At 36.4% G+C, this 20,350-nt stretch overlaps 2 protein-coding genes across 7 annotated transcripts; both read left to right on the top strand.

The window, feature by feature from the left end:
* Positions 1–3,047: 3,047 nt before the first annotated feature.
* Positions 3,048–12,096, top strand: LOC125247502. Of its 6 annotated transcripts, none has more exons than XM_048158834.1 (4): positions 3,048–10,581; positions 10,688–10,785; positions 10,961–11,104; positions 11,398–12,096. In XM_048158834.1, exon 1 carries the CDS (start codon positions 4,213–4,215, stop codon positions 10,201–10,203), a length of 5,991 nt encoding a protein of 1,996 aa, XP_048014791.1. In that variant the 5' UTR covers positions 3,048–4,212; the 3' UTR covers positions 10,204–10,581; positions 10,688–10,785; positions 10,961–11,104; positions 11,398–12,096. The 6 variants fall into 6 exon arrangements, with proteins under 6 accessions (XP_048014791.1, XP_048014794.1, XP_048014790.1 ...); XM_048158837.1 differs by having other exon boundaries at positions 10,980–11,104; XM_048158833.1 differs by having other exon boundaries at positions 3,048–3,477; positions 3,584–10,785.
* Positions 12,097–13,348: 1,252 nt separating this feature from the next.
* On the top strand, positions 13,349–20,106 carry LOC125247628 (ubiquitin-60S ribosomal protein L40-like). Its single transcript, XM_048159032.1, has 3 exons — positions 13,349–13,588; positions 13,863–13,982; positions 18,634–20,106. The coding sequence occupies exons 1-3, from the start codon at positions 13,459–13,461 to the stop codon at positions 18,735–18,737; spliced, it is 354 nt and encodes a 117-aa protein (XP_048014989.1). The 5' UTR covers positions 13,349–13,458; the 3' UTR covers positions 18,738–20,106.
* Positions 20,107–20,350: the final 244 nt, after the last annotated feature.

A 20,350-nucleotide genomic window follows, 5' to 3' on the forward strand; every position in this document is an offset into this window, starting at 1 on the left:
AATACTTTGGAGTATAGACATAAGACTGGTCTTGTTTTAAAGATGAAATTTGGCAGATTATTGTAGAAGTGAAATAACTTATGTAAGTGAAACAGAAAAAAAGTTATAGAAGTTTATGAAAATGCAAAAATATAATATTTTATATAAAATATATATTTTACAAAACACGTTTTACTCTAAACCTGCAAGGAAATCAAAGCCAAAAATCTGAACAAGTTGTGTTCCAAATTTCAGGTTGATATCTCAAAAAATGAGCTTTCAGTAAGATTTTGTTTGGGCGCAGTACCACACTTTCTCACTAGATGACAACCAAGCTCCATTACTGACCATATAAGGGCGTCTCCATTTCCATATATGGTTTGAGTGATCTGAACCATATATTTCCATTATTTTCATACAATTTATGAAGTAGACATCCTATATAGAAGTAGTATGGGAAGTTTGGCAGAATTTGATATGAATTCAGCCTCTAATAAACATAAAAATAACATGCTTATGGGTTATAGATCACCGCCACAATCATACATGTATTTTTTTTTCTATTAAAAACATTTTCAGACCTTTTTTTCTCAAAAAATTTAATGGATGTTATCTTTTGAACTCTTGGCATGAAAATAAACATGTTTCAACCAATCTTTAATTATTTTTCATGTTCATCGCCATTTCAAAATAAAGGTCTGAATGTGCCTTATGAGTATGAAAATATGCTTGTTGCAAATTGATAAATTACTGCTCCTCTGTAATTTATTTTGAAAATCAGTCACCAAATATGTAAACTAGAGATTCAACGCTTTCAAATGTTATATAGTTTGTCAAGATTAGTTTAGGTTTAGTATAGAATATTACTGTTTTAAATATGTAATGGCTGTGACAGTTAACAGGTTAAGCTTCACAGATCATGTTGCAGCAACGGCCCGGTCCTGCAGATTTGCCTTGTACAACATCAGGAAGATTAGACCCTTCCTATCGGAGCATTCCACACAAATTCTTGTCCAAGCTCTAACTCCTAACTCTTATTAGAGTGTCAGTAGACTGTTAGAGTTTGGGTTTGTTGACACGTGTTGTAATAAAGTTACTTACAGTCAGCAGAATGAGCATCAAAATAAAGTGTTACTGAGAATTTTAAAGTTGTTTCTGAGGTGGATCAAGTTATTACTCTATGATGAAAGAATATGAAGACAAACATTGTGCTTCTTTATAATAACATGAACTGATGATCCACATCAATGACATTTATTACAAATTCAGTGTGTCATGAAATATTTTAATGTAAGAGGCTGATATTATGGTAGTGAATCTGAACTATATCACACTAATCAGATCACAGTATGAATATATTTATGAGGATTATGTTAGTTGGTGAAGTGTGTGTACAGGATATTTTATATATCTGAACTGAACTTCATCAGCATCCTTATCTTGTGGTCTTTTTTTCACTGTACATGCCTCCGTTAGGTCAGATCATGAGTGAATATGGTGTGTCTATGATGGAGTTTGTGTTTTCCTCTTCACATTCATATGCAGATATTACACATAACCCTTTCTTTTGCTCATGTTTATTAATTTAAGCATGCACTTGGATATTTTTATTTCTGAGAATTGTTTCCCTTTTCTGTTGTATAAACACAATATCACTCTTGTAGCTGTTACCTATATATAATACACTAATTTGATGTTAAAAATTCTTGGCAATGTTTTTTTTTTTTTATGGATTGAACTAAACACACAAATTAAAGGGTTTGTTCACCCAAAAATTAAAATTCTGTCATTTATTACTCATGTCGTTCCACACTCATAAGACCTTTGTTCATCTTCAGAACACAAATTAAGATATTTTTGATGAAATCCGACGACTCAGTGAGGCCTGCATAGCCAGCAATGACATTTCCTCTCTCAAGATCCATTAATGTACTAAAAACATATTTAAATCAGTTCATGTGAGTACAGTGGTTCAATATTAATATTATAAAGCCACGAGAATATTTTTGGTGCAGCAAAAAACCCAAAATAACGACTTATTTAGTGATGGCCGATTTCAAAACACTGCTTCAGGAAGCTTCGGAGCACAAATGAATCAGTGTGTCGAATCAGCTGTTCGGAGCGCCAAAGTCACGTGATTTCAGCAGTTTGACACACAATCCGAATCATGATTCGACACACTGATTCATTAATGATCCGAATCTTCCTGAAGCAGTGTTTTGAAATCGGAGTCCACATGATTTTTATATAGTAGCTTTTGTGACATTTTCATGCCACAAAAAGTCCATATTTACACACAAATACAACCTTTAAACCATTTAAAATGTTAACTTTCATGAGTTTTGTGGCAATATAAATTAAAACTTCATTATGATGAAGCAAAAGAGCTTTAAATACTGATAATTCACATAATTAAAGCTCCTGACTGATCTTTTCTCTCAAATGTATCTAATATGATAAACAGAGCTGCGTTACCTCATACTCATGACCGGAAAAGTGGAAGCGGGTCCGGCGACTGTGTCATAATAAAAGTCCCGCTGCTCGTGAGGCGTGTGTTGATCAATCGCTCCAGCTCCTCGTTCAGCTCCACAACACTCGATCCTGCTCTGCTTCATACTACAGTAATGTTAATAATCTCATCCATGAACATGATTTCTTCCTGAGTCCTGTCCCTGTTCTTTTAAACCGTCCGTTGAGGTGGAGACCACATGTCCCATGATTCCGCTCTCAAACTTGGCGTCATCAAGCTACATATTTGAGCAAAACCAACACAATGATAGATCAACAATATTAATATCCGGATTCATGGAAAAATACATTGGTTATCATCATTTTTGACATGACTAATTTATTGATGACTCAGCATCATCTGTATTAAAGAGAATCCACTTCATCCGATGTTTAAAGTAAATAAACATGGTGCAGCTATTGGACCATCAAAATGAAGTGTTACTGAGAATTTTTATGCAATACAGTTTACAGACTGAAAGAAGTTATATGGTGAAAGATTATGAAAACAAACATTGTGCTGACAGTGAACGCTCACTGAAAACTGAAACTAATACTGCATCACATGCTTATGCTGGATCAGTTCCTGTTTAATCATGCATTAATTCTGTAGCAGTTCGAGCACATTCAAAATGAGTTTTTATATCTGTTTATTAGATAAAGGCAGAAAGACAGAGATATCTGTGGCGAACTCAAAGGAGGAATTCAAGAACACAAGAGTTAAAGAAGTAGAAATCAAAATCGGTGTAACGGATGGTTAACTTAAAGGAGAGTTTTCATCGATCCATTTGTATCAAGCTTCCTTAAGGGACTTTTATTTTGGTAAGCGACTTGATGCGCGACCTATGCGCGTGACATTTGGACCGTATAAAGTGGGGCCCATTTCCGCCAGGTGTATGTGTGTGTGTGTGTGTGTGTACGCTGATTGAAGGACGCAGCTTGCCGTTTCTCTCCTATTGTATTTTGTGCATCCCACTAGAGGGTTATAAGGTAAACGAGTTTATTTTCTTCTGTTGTGTAACTGTATTGTTTTATGTTGGGTTTGTGTAAGAGTTATAGTGTTTGTTTGTTTTTGTTTTTTGTTTATTTGCTGTAGCTCTTACGGTGTCTACATGAGTGTCACGAATAAAACGTTAATGGAAACATCAGTTTAAGGAGCATCTGACCATCATTCCAGTGGGGTAGCAACAGTAAGAGCTTGGCCATTCGTCGTTGAAATCTGCTGCATTAATGACCGGTGTCCACGATGATGGGTCTTTAAGGAGTGTTCACGGGCAGCGGATTGATTTCTGATGGTCAACTGATGATCGTTTACGGTTAACTACGGCTGAAAAGGAGGATTAAACGACACGTTACGGACTGTGAAACTCTGTGTTCTTCTTCAGGTGACATTTATTGTTCGACACACATCTACAACAGCAAACGGACATCAAGGGGAAACGTTTAATCAACGAAAGACGTTCGCCTTTAAGGTTAAAATAAGGGTTTATGCACCTTCAGTGACTTTAATAGAAATTGTGAAAACGTTTGTTGTGTTTGAATAAGATATTTATACAGGTGTTTTAAGAAATCTTTCTAAAAAGGAAAAAGGGGTATTTTTAAATTTACTGTTGATGCAAATATTGAGGCTATAAATATTGATGATTTATTCTTTAGGAATTTAAATATTTTTTAACTGTGTTGGATATATATTGTATAGTCGTGCATTAATCTGATAATTTTAAAATGACAGAGTTAAATTGTTCTTTTGATAATGTTGAATGTGAAAGGCAGATTAACAGTCTCCAACATGATATTGAAACCCTTAACAATGAGTATCAAACATCAACAGATGGCATAGACCGACAACAGATAATAGAGACTATTGAGGCTAAAGAACGAACTTTGAGTGAACTTAAAGGTAAATTACAAGGAGATTTAGGAGAGACTCAGGGTCCTCGACGTTCTGTTCGTCCAAAAAATCCTACTGAGAAAATGCTTGCATTTCAAAGAGATGAAATTCAAAAGAAAGAAAGAAAGCTTATCTCCCTGTATGAAAAATGGAAAACGTTAGCACGCAGTTCCAGAGATCAACTCAAGTCTGATATTACTGAGAGCCAGTTAGCATTTCTTATTGATACCCTAGAAGAGGGAAAGGAGAACATCATGCATCTCTATGTTGAAATTAGAGACCATGTTACACCATCTACTGAATTAAGACGCCGTATCGATGCTTGTGAGGCAGTGACAACAGATATAATTAAAGTTGCTTATGAAAGAATATCAGGCATTGATGAATTTGATGCAGTTCAAGTAAAACATCGCTTAAAAGAGCTTCTTGAATCTAGCTATGCTCATTCTATTTATGGCTCCACTGTTTCCCGAATGAGTCACAAGTCCTCTGCCCAGTTAAGCCATCGTACTGCATCCTCATGTGTCGCTTCAAAACAGGCTGAAGCAGCCGCAGAACTGGCAGCAAGGGAAGTGGAGTATAAAATACTAATGGAGGAAACTAAACAGAAGGAGAAAATTCAAGAATTAAAAGACAAACAAGAGAGAGACTTGAATGCTCAAAGGCGTGAACTAGAGAAATTACAGGCCGAAAAGGATTTAAAGGTAGCTCAGGCAAGGTTTGAGGCCTACAATCGTATGGCAGCTCAAGAAGTTGATGATCCTTCAACAAATTGTATTATTGGAGAACAGTATTGTTTGCCTCTAAGCACTTCTATCCAACCTGCTAATGAAACATCTCCATCTCAAAACGAACTGCCTTCTCTTGTGCAAGCTCTGCAAGACAGTATAAATTTGAACAGACTGCCAGCTCCAGAGCCCTTTGTGTTTAATGGTGATCCCATTCACTATGTTGAGTGGAAGGCTTCCTTTATGTCATTGATTGATAAAAAGAGTGTATCTGCTGCTGACAAACTCTACTATCTGAAAAGGTATGTTGGTGGATCGGCACGCAAGACCTTGGATGGAACGTTTTTCAGGAGTGATGTTGATGCTTATAAGGATGCTTGGAGTAGATTAGATCAAAGGTATGGTCAACCATTTGTAATACAACGTGCCTTTCGACAGAAACTTTCAAACTGGCCAAAAATTAATTCAAAGGATGCTGTGGGACTGAGAGAATTTTCGGATTTTCTTAATGCCTGTCAAGATGCCATGCCTCATGTTGCAAGTCTACAAATTTTAAACGATTGTGAGGAAAACCAAAGGTTGGTTCAAAAACTACCTGGGTGGGCTGCTTCACGTTGGAATCGACAAGTGACGCAAACCTTGAGAGACAATAAGGATTTTCCTGATTTTAAGACCTTTGCAGCATTTGTTTCATTAGAGGCAGAGATTGGTTGTAATCCAGTCACGTCATCTTATGCTCTCAGCTTTGCATCTGCTGATAAACACAATTTGAGAGAAACAAGAAGTAAAGTCACTGTCCTCAATACTCAGACCATATTGGGGTCTGAAAGGCCAAAGACCGCAGAGAAAAATGTAAAGCCTCCCTGTATATTTTGTCAGGATCCTAAGCATCAGCTTCGTGATTGTTCCAAATTGATGATCAACACATTAGCAGAACGAAGGGTATTTGTAAAGGAAAATAATCTCTGTTATGGATGTTTGAAAACTGGCCATCGTGCAAGAGACTGTCGCTATCGTCTTTCCTGTAATACATGTAAAGGGAAACATCCAACTTGCCTTCATGATGATAACTTTATCAAGAGAGAAGGGCCAGTCTCTGTAACAGCATTTGCTCCAACATCAGAAGATGAGTCAACCGCTGTTGTATCCTTGAGCGTGGCTGGAAGGGGATCATCTTATACATCAATGGTTGTACCAGTGTGGTTATCATCAAGCAAAGACGTGAGTATAGAAAAATTAGTTTATGCCTTACTTGATTCACAAAGTGATACAACCTTTATCGACCAAGAAGTGAGCAATGTCTTGCAGGCAGATAAATCTCCTGTTAAGTTAAAATTGACAACTATGACTGGAAAGGACACCATAGTGAAGAGTGAAAGGATTTCAGGACTTCGTGTAAGAGGTTATAGTTCTGCCACTTATATCGATCTCCCTCCTGTCTATACTAAAGACTGCATTCCAGTTAACCATGCACATATACCTACATGTGAAACAGCTAAACGTTGGAACCATCTTTCTCCTATGGTTGAAGAGATACCCTCTTTGAAGGACTGTGAGGCTGGGCTTTTGATTGGCTACAATTGTGCTAGAGCACTGGCGCCAAGACAAGTGATTGTAGGAGAGTATGATGAACCTTATGCGGTTAAAACTGATCTAGGCTGGAGCATTGTTGGACCTTCATTACCCAAGCCTGATTCCTCTGGTGTTTCTAGTCTCTGTCACAGACTTTCTGCCAAAGAAGTTCCTCCATTGACTCCAGCAGATGCTATTCGTGTTTTAGAATCTGACTTTAGGAATGTTGATGATGATAAAACTTTATCCCAAGATGACATCATATTTTTGAATAAGTTGAGTAATGGTATAAGGAAAAATAGCTTTGGACACTTTGAAATGCCTTTGCCCTTTAAAGAAAGGCCTTGTTTGCCAGATAACAGACAGCTGGCTCTTGTACGACTTAACCATCTAAAGAGAAAATTGTTAAAGGATCAAAGATACAAGGAGCATTATGTGGAATTTATGGAGGATGTCATTAAAAGAGGAGAGGCAGAGGAAGTGAAAGATGTTGGGAGTGAAGGTAACAAATGGTATATTCCTCATCACGGTGTTTACCACCCCAAGAAACCAAGCAAATTGAGAGTAGTTTTTGACTGTTCTGCAAGGTATGATGGAATCAGTTTAAATGATCATCTCCTTCAAGGACCTGACTTGTTAAACAGTTTGACTGGTGTTCTTCTTAGATTTCGCCAGCACCCTGTTGCTTTAATATGTGATGTTGAGAAAATGTTTCATCAGTTCCATGTACATGAAGCAGACAGAGATTTTCTGCGTTTCTTGTGGTGGAGAAATGGAGACTTGAAAGAACAACCTAAAGAGTACAGAATGACTGTCCATCTCTTTGGAGCATCTTCATCTCCAGGATGCGTGAATTACGGACTAAAGCATCTGGCTGAAGGTAACAAAGAACAGTACCCTTTGGGCTCTCAGTTTGTAATGAATGATTTCTACGTAGATGATGGTGTTACAAGTGTACAAACAGCAGAGGATGCAATTCAGCTCGCTCAAGAAGCCAGAGAACTCTGTGCCATTGGTGGCCTTAGACTTCACAAATTTGTGTCCAATGATAAATCTGTCCTGGAAAGTATTCCTCCCTCTGAACGAGTAATTAATGTAAAAGAACCTGATCTCTCATTCAATGACTCCTTGACAGAGCGAACATTGGGGATTCAGTGGAACATGGAACTTGATTGTTTTAAGTTTGATATTTGTCTCAAGGAACAGCCAGCAACTCGACGTGGAATCTTATCTACAATTGCATCGGTGTATGACCCATTAGGATTCTTGGCTCCATTCATCCTTCATGGTAAGAAAATACTCCAGGAAGTATGCAGACAGGGTACTGGTTGGGATGATTCACTGAATAACGAGTTGCAGCCAAGGTGGGAGTGTTGGAAAGGAGATTTGAGCAACTTGAAAAGAGTGAATATTCCCCGCACATATGCTCCTCCTGGGTTTGGAAAGGTAAAAGAAGTAGAGCTGCACCATTTTTCAGACGCTAGTACTAGTGGATATGGACAGTGCTCATATCTGAGATTGAAAAATGAAAGGGAAGATGTCCATGTTGCTCTTGCCATGGGAAAGTCCCGTGTATCTCCTTTAAAGATCACAACTATTCCTAGGTTGGAGTTGACAGCCGCAGTTGTTTCAGTGAATGTCAGCAAAGTCCTTAGAAAAGAACTTCGATATATTGACATCACAGAGTTTTTCTGGACTGACTCCAAGGTTGTTCTGGGATATATCAATAATGAAGCCAGGCGATTCCACACATTTGTTGCTAACAGAGTACAAAGGATTCATTTAAGTACAGTTCCACAGCAATGGAGATATGTTCCAACAAAGGACAATCCTGCAGATCATGTCTCAAGAGGTCTTACTGTGGATGAACTGATTTCATCTAACTGGTTCACAGGGCCAGGGTTCTTATGGAATAAGGAGATGGCACTCCCTCCTATTGAAGTTCCAGAACTACATTCAAGTGACTCTGAAGTCAGAAGTTTTCAAACACTTAACACAAAGGCAGTGGAACAGGAATCTATTGTAGATCGTCTGTTAAAGTTTTCATCTTGGTCCAATTTGGTTAGAGCAATTGCACGTATTCAACGACGAATTAATAAAGATAAATCAAGCAGTCTCTCTACAGTTGATGAAAGAGAAAAGGCAGAGTGCCTAATTGTTAAACTTTTACAAAGGCATGTGTTTCATCATGAACTGAAAGTCTTAAGCAAAGGTGTCCAGTTATCATCTCACAATGAATTGTACAACCTTGACCCATTTCTTGACATTGATGGTGTGTTCAAGGTGGGAGGACGACTAAGTAATTCTTCTCTCTGTAGTCGACTCAAACATCCTGCAATTATTCCTAAAGACCATCATATTACAAGGTTGATCATAGCTGACTGCCATGAAAGAGTTAAGCATCAAGGTAAAGGGTTTACCATCAATGAAATCCGTTCAAAGGGTTTTTGGATCCCAGGCATCAATCGTACTGTAGCATCTTATGTGCGGAATTGTGTGACTTGTAGAAAACACAGGCGACCAACGGAAGCGCAAAAGATGGCTGACTTGCCTCCAGAGAGAGTAAATCCTTCACCACCTTTCACTTACAGTGGTATGGACTGTTTTGGCCCATTTTTTGTGAAACAAGGACGAAAAGAGTATAAAAGATATGGATTGATCTTTACTTGTTTCTCTTCCCGTGCCATTCATATTGAGATGCTTGATTCTTTGTCAACAGATTCTTTCATTAATGGCTTGCGTTGCTTTATTGCCTTACGTGGAGCAGTTCGGCAGATAAAATCTGATCAAGGAAGTAACTTTGTGGGTGCTAAGAAGGAGTTGACTGAAGCTCTCAAAGAACTTGACACAGAGAAGCTGAATAATTTCTTGTCTGAGAACCAGTGTGACTTTGTCATGAATGCACCATGTTCAAGTCATTCTGGAGGTGTATGGGAACGACAGATTAGGACTGTTAGAAGTGTTCTCCAGTCTACGCTTTTAATTGCTTCTGAAAGGATTGACGATTCATCTTTAAGAGCATTCCTTTATGAAGCAATGTCAATTGTAAACAGTCGCCCACTCACTGTTGATAATTTAAATGATTCAAATAGTCTTGAACCTATAACACCAAATCACTTTCTTACCATGAAATCAACCATTGCCTTACCTCCCCCAGGCAAGTTCACTAAAGAAGATCTTTATGCTAGGAAAAGGTGGCGCCAGGTTCAGTATCTTGCTGAACAATTTTGGAGTCGTTGGCGTAAAGAGTACCTTTCAAATATTGCTGTCAGACAGCGTTGGCACACCCCTAAGAGAAATCTTTTAATCGGGGATATAGTGATTGTCAAGGACAATGATCTACCTAGGCATAAATGGTCATTAGGTAGGATTGTAGAAACAACCATAGATTCAGATGGACTTGTGAGGAGAGTCAGAGTTCGTCTTGGTGACAAAAGTTTTGGAAAGAAGGGACAATGTCTTGGTAGGCCTTCTGTTATTGAACGTCCTGTTCAGAAGTTGGTTTTATTGTTGGGGAGTTGTTAAATGTTGTGTTTTTTTTTTTTTTTTTTTTTTTTTTTTTTTTTCTTAACTGTATTTGTATTGTTTGAAGTTTCACTGTAATTTTGAAATCATTTTGTTTTATTATAACTCATGATTTGGTGGGAGTGTAACGGATGGTTAACTTAAAGGAGAGTTTTCATCGATCCATTTGTATCAAGCTTCCTTAAGGGACTTTTATTTTGGTAAGCGACTTGATGCGCGACCTATGCACGTGACATTTGGACCGTATAAAGTGGGGCCCATTTCCGCCAGGTGTATGTGTGTGTGTGTGTGTGTGTGTGTGTGTGTACGCTGATTGAAGGACGCAGCTTGCCGTTTCTCTCCTATTGTATTTTGTGCATCCCACTAGAGGGTTATAAGGTAAACGAGTTTATTTTCTTCTGTTGTGTAACTGTATTGTTTTATGTTGGGTTTGTGTAAGAGTTATAGTGTTTGTTTGTTTTTGTTTTTTGTTTATTTGCTGTAGCTCTTACGGTGTCTACATGAGTGTCACGAATAAAACGTTAATGGAAACATCAGTTTAAGGAGCATCTGACCATCATTCCAGTGGGGTAGCAACAATCGGTAAGTCAATTCTGTAAAAATGACTAATAACTGTAAATAAAATCTTATTGTTTGACTGCAGCTTCAGCTCTTCTCAGTGAGACTGTGAACTTTGCAAAGAATCAAAAACATAATCTTAATGAGCAAAACATAATCTATCAGTGTAAATGTAAACATTTTGTTGTTCATTTCATAGATTTCTTCGTTTGTCCTAGTGAACCTTGTCCACTTTTCTACAAAGGCAAGCGTCTAGACAGGAATCGCACACTTGGCTCTTATGGCATTAAACACAAGGCTGTCATCTGCAAAGAATATCGAAACAGTGATCAGGATCTCTACGGTATTTAAAGCATCTCCTTATAGACGTCATGATAGAGTCAAAAGTCCACATGATTTTTTTATAGTAGCTTTTGTGACATTTTTTTTATAATCCCATATTTACACACAAATACAATCTTTAAACACGTGTTTTATGTTTTGTTCCATTTAAAAATTGTTGACTTTCATGAGTTTTGATTTTCATTTTGTGGCAATATAAATCAAAACTTCATTATGATGAAGCAAAAGACCTTTAATTATTGATCCTTCACACAATTAAAGCTTCTGATCAGTTGTTGCTCTGTTTCACATCAGGTATCGCAATTTTAAGACGATGCAAACACAGATACCCTCCACCTGTAGATGAACATGTAGGAGCCAAACGAAAAGATGAAGTTGAAATAATTCCCAGGTCCTGCTCTATGGAAAAACTATTATGTGATATGCAGCAGCCTCAGTGAATAATGTTCAGTCTCTCATGATCCTGATCAATATATTGATAGTGTGATCAGGTATCAGGTTACTTAGTAAACACATTATGAGAAAACCAGTTCACTGTGTTTAAAATTACACACTTTAAAGTGCGGTAGATTTTCTCTGACGCACCTGACTTAAGTCTCAGATTCTGGGTCTGATAAGACTATAGAGCTTCAAATTATGTAATATGTCGAAATTTTGTGCTGTTTATTCTGTACATATTATTGTGTTTTTTCTTCTTTTAATAGTTTGAGTTCAAAATAAAGATTTCATCCATTCTTTCATAAAAGTGTGTATAAAGGATATATATATATTTGTATAAAGGATCTATTTATAGTTTTAAAAGTGACTAAATACTTGTTTTCACCCTAGAAGTGCTTTTATATTCAACTAAACTACATATTTTGTGTTATTTTAGTGCTCAGGTACATGAATTGAGACACACTAACTTTGTGTTTATATAAAAATGGACAGAAATGAACCTGTATGTCTTTATTACCATTTAACTGAATAAAAATTATAACTACTTTAACCTCACCATGATTGATGTGTGTTTTATTTTCATAGAGACTTGTTTAATTATTAATAAATCAATTTCCATCCTTTTGAATGGAAATAAATGTATTGATCGTGTTCATGTTTTGTATAATTATGGATTATATTTTGTATAATAATTGTATAATTATAAATATTAGCTGATATATGCAACAGCTGGAATCTGATCATTAAAGTCTGATATTGTCCAAAACATTCACTATATTCTGACTTCAGCCTCTTAAAGTAAAATATTTCATGACTCAAGTGAATTTCGTGGAAATAGACCTATGCACAATAGAAAACAGTAGTTCATAATGAACGAATCACCAACATCAAAAACACCAAGTCTATCTGAATATGACAATGCTCAACATAATGTGATCAGAGCTGTTTGGGAATGTAAAGCATTTTTCCCATAAGGCCACTGAATCTGAATCTGTCAGTGTTTCACCACAGATCTCACTGATCACGTTTGTGTGACTGATCAAGCTATCACCGTATGAGTTATGAAATGCTTTCTGTGTCCAGATTTGACTGTAATAATAATGATAAAACTGACATTTCAACTTAACAAATTAACAAAAAACACTGAACTTTGACAAAGTCTCTAATAAATGTCTAAATATAGCCTACATCCACATGCAAAACCTAATACAATTAAATCATTATGTCTGAAAGCAATGGGTTATTATTTATCTTAAAGCGATAGTTCACCTAAAAATGAAAATTCTGTCATCATTCACTCACTCTCCAAATATAACGTTCTTCTGTTGAAGATGAAAGAAGACATTCTGACACATTCTGGTTCCCAAAATTCCTCAAAATATCTTCTTTTATGTTCAGCAGAAGAAAGAAAGCCGACATGAGGGTAAACTAACACTTTAACCCATTATCAGGGTTATTGGAGGTCATTCTGTAATCTCTACATGTGAACTAAAGTCATTTCAAGTTCATTTATTTATTTGACAATAATCTTGTATTGTGTGATAGTGACAAAACACATGTTCAATATCTTTTCTGCATTGGTATACTTGACACATAAAACAAATTGATAACAAAATCTTACAGATGGGTCTAACACAAATCACCAGAGGAAAATGTGTTTGTGTGCAGACCTTAATCCACCCCTGCTGTTAATGATTTTAAATGTTTTACTCACACATGCATAAATCATGTTATGACCATCAAATGTGTTTTTATTGAAGATTATAAACAAACAAACCCTTACATACAATATAAACAAATAAAAACACTTCGGGAGAGAGTGCTGGAGGAAGTGGGCGGAGTCATCTCTGAGCAAGAGTGAAAGTAAAACACTGCGCAGTATTCATTTCGATTTAAACTCTACAGGAATTCTGCAAAATGAACTGCAAAATATTTGTAAAAGACGAAAGAGGAAAAATATTATCAGTAGATGTGGATTCAGTGGAGGAGCTGAAGAACATGACTGTTAAAGAGTTAATAAGAAGAGTCCGTCCTGATGATGAAGAACGTGAGTCGAGCTCTTCTGTGTGATTCATTCAAACAATAACTACATGCGAAAATGATTTAAACATTAGGGAAAAGTTGTCGATTAATCACATCTGATCAAAGACCCTTACAGAAATCAACCATCATTTACTACAGTAATCATATTTTTAACGGTGACGTTTATAGTAAAATTATGCTAATTAGCCTACAGGAAACCCCTATTAATGATGAAATGATTCATCTTCGGTTCTTAATGAGGTTGATGTGTTGATGTTTGCCGTTGTTGTTTTTCATAGATGACGAGTGGAGAATACTATACGGAAACCAGATACTGGACCATGATCGTACACTCGGCGATTATGGCGTATCCAATGGGTGTATTATACACATGACTAAATGTCTACGTGGAGGAGGAGGTAACATCAGTGTTCATTTCTAGTGTTCAGTCTGACCCTTCATGTTGTCACTCAAGACAATCACTTGTTTTCTCTACAGTGATTTACTTTAGTAATGCTTTAGTGAATTCTGCTCTTAAACTCAATTCACGCTTGTGTTTTAACACAGAAACATTATTTACACATTGTTCAAGGAAAGCGTTTTCTAAAACATTTCAGTTGGATGTTTGTCTATTAGTGATGGGATTTATGGCTCTTTGAGGGGATCCGGATCTTCGCGATCCGTTCCTTTCAAAGAGCCGTTCAAAAGAACGGCTCTTTTGGCTCTTTTTAAATATTTAGTCAGTTTTAAGAAGCCAGCTTGGGGGCATCTCAGTTTATCCTGGAAATAATCACTGGGAGGAATGATGAGGTGAGATTTGTAGTCAAATAATTAAAACTCGGATATCACACACCAATATCTGAGTTTGAATTATTCTGAAATATTGATTATTACCTCATTTGTCATGTGTGGACTATATTCCATAGGGTTGCACAAATCCCTCTGCTTAGAGAGTGACATCACTATTTTGGATTTACCTTTAGTACAAAGTGTGTGTGTGTGTGTGTGTGTGTGTGTGTGTGTGTGTGTGTGTGTAAAGCTACGTTGACTTTTGTTATTCATACAATACCTACTCACAAATAAACATCAAAAACAAAGCCGGCTGCAATGAATTTCTGTGCAAAACAGCTTTTACTACAAACACTTCCACACAAGAACATTTTGATAGAAAACAAAAAATATTTAAAGTAGATAAAATTAGAATAAATAAAATGGAAATGTCTACATACTAAATACTATTACTACTGTAAACTTTGCAAATAGGACATCAGCCCCTTCAACTTCCGCTCCTACCCAATGACAGAGGAACGCAGGGTTTTTTTCCACTGGAGTACTCACGTGAAGGATGCGTGCACAACTAATAACTAATATCTGCGCTGGGTGCGCCCCTCCCCCTATAACTGTTCTGTCTCGCGGAGGAGCTCATTTGTGTGCATCTGTGTGAAACACGCATAGGAAAAAAGAACGACAGAAAGAACGGCTCCCCTCCAGCCGCGACTCGGCTCCCATCGTTCATGTTTATGAGCCGTTCAAAAGAATCGGTTCGTTCGCGAACGTCACAACTCTATTGTCTATAGTGTTTTTAAATGTTAGGCCTACTACTTGTTATTTGTTTCATTCACACATTCAAATGTAAAGTTCCCATAATGTTTGTAAAATAATAATATGAAATATTCTCTTTATGGTTTACTAACCTTCATTTGAACAAGTATAAGTTCAGAGAACATTCAGAAATAATGTTTTCATAATCTAACGTTAATAAAGCGTTCTTATAACATTTCTGTGTCATCTGAGAGAGACTAATCAAAATCAATCTGTTATCATCATGTTTTACTGTACCTGATTTCACAGAATGTTGGTCAAAACATTGGTTTGTTTATATTTTTACTGAGTTTTGTGCTTCATAATTGCTTTAATGTTCTCTGACTGATGAACACATATAGTGTAAAACATGTTCATACAGAAACTGACAGAAATATAATTATCCCACAGATCTCTATTAGTATCTCTATAGTATTAATATTAGTATCAGGGCTTGACATTAACTTTTTTGCTCACCAGCCACTGTGGCTAGTGGTTTTCCAACGTTACTAGCCACTGAGCATTTTCACTGGCCACAATTTTGATGTTGGTAAATTACATTTTATATGATTAAAGTTGACTTTGTTATGCTTAAATTACTTTATTTTGAGTCATTTTACTTGATTTAGAAGAAACCCTTTCAAACTTTTAAATGCAGATTGACCACCCAAATCAAGACTACATTGTATATCAGCTGGTATGTACAGGTGGGCAAGAGGTGGACAATATGAGCATGGGCTAATATGAGAAATTTATATGAGAAAGTTATTTGTGTTAGGCTATATAAAAGAACAAAGAAGCAAATTACAAAAACAATAGAAAATTAAAAATAATCATTTTTCAGATTATTTAACATCTTTTGTTGTTTGATTAACATTAATGACAGACAGGTATTTAATTGGGCAGCTGAATGCATGGACATAACTGACGCATATCCAAACGATTAATGTTAATGGGGCAGTCAAGCAAGCAGATTAAAAAAGCGGACACAGGTGTAAACAAGCAGCAAAATTAGTCTATAGTTTGGAGCTTCAGACACGTTGAAACACATGGGCCTATAATATTATGAATTTAGTCACCATGAACTTTCGGTTTGTTTACAGTTTGTCACGTGTTCCTTTAGTTCTCCCGCTCCTCATTATTGTTTCATTCCGTTCAGTTGCACATCATTAATTGTCTTGTTTGAGTCATATAAGATCAGAGAACTTATGTTTTATCTTTTAAAATTATGGAAATTATTTTGCACTATATCCTTCAAAATTCGGTTAACGATTTGTTTAGACCGAACTTCTCCCACAAACGGTGGCCTTTTTTAAAGTCATTTGTTTTAGCCTACCCTAAACTGAAAGTGCAAAAATATTTTAGAGTTCATGCTACAAAAATATATTGGATATGGCGAAATGTAGGCTAATGTTTTTTTTTAATGAATACAATGTAATATGAATAAAACATGAATTTAAGTAAAAAAAACAAACACATGTAGCATTTATTTAAATATTATTTATTTAAATGATTATGGAAAGAAAACCGCATTAGTAAGATGTCGGGAGACATGGGTAAGACATTTTGATAATTTCATTAAGTTTTGTTTAGCAGCAAGCCTTTCCTTTAAAACAAATTTCGTTTTGTATAAATTGTATCTTAATTTTAATCCATGTTTCATCATCCAATATAAATAAAAAGAAAAATGTAGCAGACATAATAAGCCTAATCATGACATGGAAGCGCCGGCGCGATCACCTTTGTTGCACATGAAAAGGAGCGCGTCTCATAAATGAACCGAAACTCAGGAACTGTGTGAGTAAGTCCAAGAATAATCGTACAGGTTTTGATTGCAAAGAAGACTTGCTGGCCCTCCAAAACAATCCTCCTCATTGCAGAAGGCTATGTGCTGCAGGAGATATTGCTGCACATCTCCTTGCTTAATAAGTTTATTAAGCCTGGAAGAGGTCATCCTCTTCACCCAGCGACTGACCAAGTGATGGATGATACCGTCTCCCCAGCTAACAAATTTGGGTTGCCAGAAGGTTCCCTGCACGTTAATTTATGGTTCCCAGAATGTTAGTTTTTGGTCCCCAAAACGTTATTTTTTAAATTTTGTTTTTGGCTAGCCAGGAAAGTTTTCTTAATGGACATATATAACGTTATTTTTATTTTTTTTAATAACGTTATTATTTTGGATTTATTTCAAATGAGTTTAATGGATAGGCCTATTATAGCTCAATCAGCTGGATGTTGTCTTTCGATGGCCTTTGAATATGTTTATCATATAAAAATAATTACTATGACGTTTATTTTCTAATATGACAATGTAACTGAAAAACTAAATTCAACAATATTTTAATAGATACAAAACAAGTTGCATATCGTATCGTGCATATCGTGGTTTGGGAGTCGGGCATTTTAACAGGCTATCAACTACCACATATATGTTGCACAACTTTTAAACACTATCTTGCTTCTGTTATAGGGACAATCCATAGTTTTGGAAATATTACTTGCTAGTGTTCAGTTTTTTTACTAGCGTGAAAAGTATCTGGGTTATAAGCTAAACACATAGAATGGGGCAGGTATGCTGAACATGAAATCTTAGCAATACATTTAAGTATGATAAAGAGGTGCAGTCTTTAATATGTTTAATGTTAGTAGAGATGAAAATAGTTATAGGTTATTGTACATAAATATATCCTATCAATTCATAGGGACTCCTTTGGCTAAAATGATCCGTGCTGAATTGGTCTAGTCTGGCTCAGTTACCACTGATTGGGTGAAAACCATTCAAACCTACTGGCTGTGGAAATCATGGGCGTGACTCATTATACTGTAAGCAAAACGCCGTAAAAGACGCGCGCTCTGTGCAGCCAAAACGGCGTTTTTTACGGCGTCGTATGTCAAGATGGACGGCGTAAAATGCGGCGCTTTTCATGCACACTAAAACGCCGTTAAATACGGCGTCATTGACGGATTTTCGCGCGTTTTTTACGTCGTTTGTAATCACAACGGCGTATTTTGCGGCGCAAATACTGTTTAAAACGCAGTATTTGACGGCGTTAGATAGTAAACGCGTATATTCTATAGCGTAATTCTGAACCTTTTGGCTTGCCATAGAGGAGAACTGTTCGCGCGCGCGACAGAGAGAGAGAGCGCACGCGAGAGAGCGCTTTTGTTGTGTGTGATTCAGCGCAATTCCGCCTATCCCTCCTTCACTAACTGCACGTAGCCTAAATAACGAATTGTGTGATTGGATTGTAATTTTGTGCTACGACGATCTTCGACGATCATTTGGCTGTAAACTGAAATTATATTCAACCCGCCAAAGTGGCTAGTGGGAGTGGCTGTCTTACCCGCCACAGCTGAAATCTACCCGCATTTGGCGGGTTGGCGGGTGTTAATGTCAAGCCCTGATTAGTATAAACTGTATTATGATGAGTGTAAAACAGATTCAAATCACATTATAATTCAGTTTATTGTTGTTCTGGTCCATATCAGGTCCACCTCCAGATGAAGATAAAGGAGTTCCCAGGACTGAGTCTATGGATAAACTGGCTGATATGCGGCAGGAGGAATCCAGTGGATCGTGTTGCATTATATAATTCAGTAAATATAAAAATATATTATAAAAATATAGATACTGTGATGTGATCAGATAAAGTGTGATCTCACTGAAATGTTCACATATATTCTGTTCAGATGTCTCACAGTAAAGTCTTTGATAATGATCACACTGAACCAGAAACACTTGATCTGAACTGCAGGAGAAACTCAATATTAAACATTTAATGAAGCTCCATAAAGTTCACAGAGAATATATGAGAACTTGATTTCAATACTTTGACATTCTGATAAATAGTGATGTCCAAATGAAGCAATGAACCAGTATTGAACCACTTCATCAATAGTTTTGAAAATGGGTTCATTCATTCAAAGCTTCGTTTCAGTGACATCTAGTGGCGAAATTGTAAATAGCAATAATGTCTGTATGAGTGTAATTAGGGTTTGTGTGAATGATGTAAATAAACTTTGATTGATTGGTTGTTCTACAACAAACCCACATCTTGTGCATCAGTTTGGCTGTCTATATAGTCATATTACGCGCCAAAAAAGCTGCTGAAGCGCGCGCGCAGCAAAGTCTCGCGTCACGAAGCCTCTCGCGACGCGAAGCAGTATCGACTGGTCTGAACCAGTCACGTGATTCACTCAGAGAACCGAAGCAGTTGCTGCTTCGGACGTCATCGGTCACGTGTGTTTTTCCGCACCAAAGCAAGCTTCGAAGCAGTCGAGTTCGAAGCTTGTGTCGGAGCATCGGTGTCAGACGGCCATCACTACTGATCACTAGAGTAACTTTACTACAGGAACAAAAACTAACTCTCGTTACAGTATCAGTAGAGTTAGTAATAATTTGATATGTGGTTGTGAATTGACACACTGATCAGATCACAGTATCAATATATTTATGATCATTGTGTGATTCTTATTATTGGTTTCTTTTTTAGTACAAAACCACCTTAAAAACATTAAGCACAATACAAAAGAGAGCTAACAAGTAGTAAACAAAGTTTAGGATATCATGAGAATACCAATTTACTGTGTTTAAAATTACACTTTAAAGTTTAAAGATTTGGTAGAAATTAAAATTGCACAAATTTTAATTTCTTTTATGTTATTGATTTGTACATATTTTTTTCTTTCGAGTTCGAAATAAAGATTTCATTCATTCTTTTATAAAGGTGTGTATAAAGGATATGTATATATATTTTATATAAGGACTATTTATAGTTTTTAGAGTGACTAAATGCTTGTTTTCTCTCTGGAAGTGCTTTAATATTCAACTAAACTACATATTTTGTGTTATTAGAGAACATGAATTGAAACACACTAACTTTGTGTTGACACTAAAATGGACAGAAATGAGTGTTTTTTTGTCATTAAAGTGAATAAAAATGAGTGATATTTTAAGCTCACTGCAGTGATTGATGAGTGTTTTATTCTCGTATCTATAACTAGACTCGTTTAATTATTAATATCAGTTTCCATCCAAACTCTTTATTAATTGTACCAAAATGTCTCTGTGTGGATTCATTGCCAAAACAATGAATGAAATCTTCCTCAGCAGAGCGACAGAAAGAACAATTCACTTCAATATCTGACTTATATTACTTAAGAAATGCTTTGGTCAGGTGACATCTGTGAATTAATGCCTTTTCAT

Source organism: Megalobrama amblycephala, linkage group LG15 (assembly GCF_018812025.1).
Source record: "Megalobrama amblycephala isolate DHTTF-2021 linkage group LG15, ASM1881202v1, whole genome shotgun sequence".
Taxonomy (NCBI): Eukaryota; Metazoa; Chordata; class Actinopteri; order Cypriniformes; family Xenocyprididae; genus Megalobrama; species Megalobrama amblycephala.

Bases quoted from the DNA above. Each gene is read 5' to 3' on its own strand.
- LOC125247502 (XM_048158832.1), top strand. From the start codon at position 4,213: ATGACAGAGTTAAATTGTTCTTTTGATAATGTTGAATGTGAAAGGCAG.
- LOC125247628 (XM_048159032.1), top strand. From the start codon at position 13,459: ATGAACTGCAAAATATTTGTAAAAGACGAAAGAGGAAAAATATTATCA. The intron at 13,589-13,862 runs GTGAGTCGAGCT...TGTTTTTCATAG, and splicing joins CCGTCCTGATGATGAAGAAC to ATGACGAGTGGAGAATACTA. The intron at 13,983-18,633 runs GTAACATCAGTG...GGTCCATATCAG, and splicing joins ATGTCTACGTGGAGGAGGAG to GTCCACCTCCAGATGAAGAT.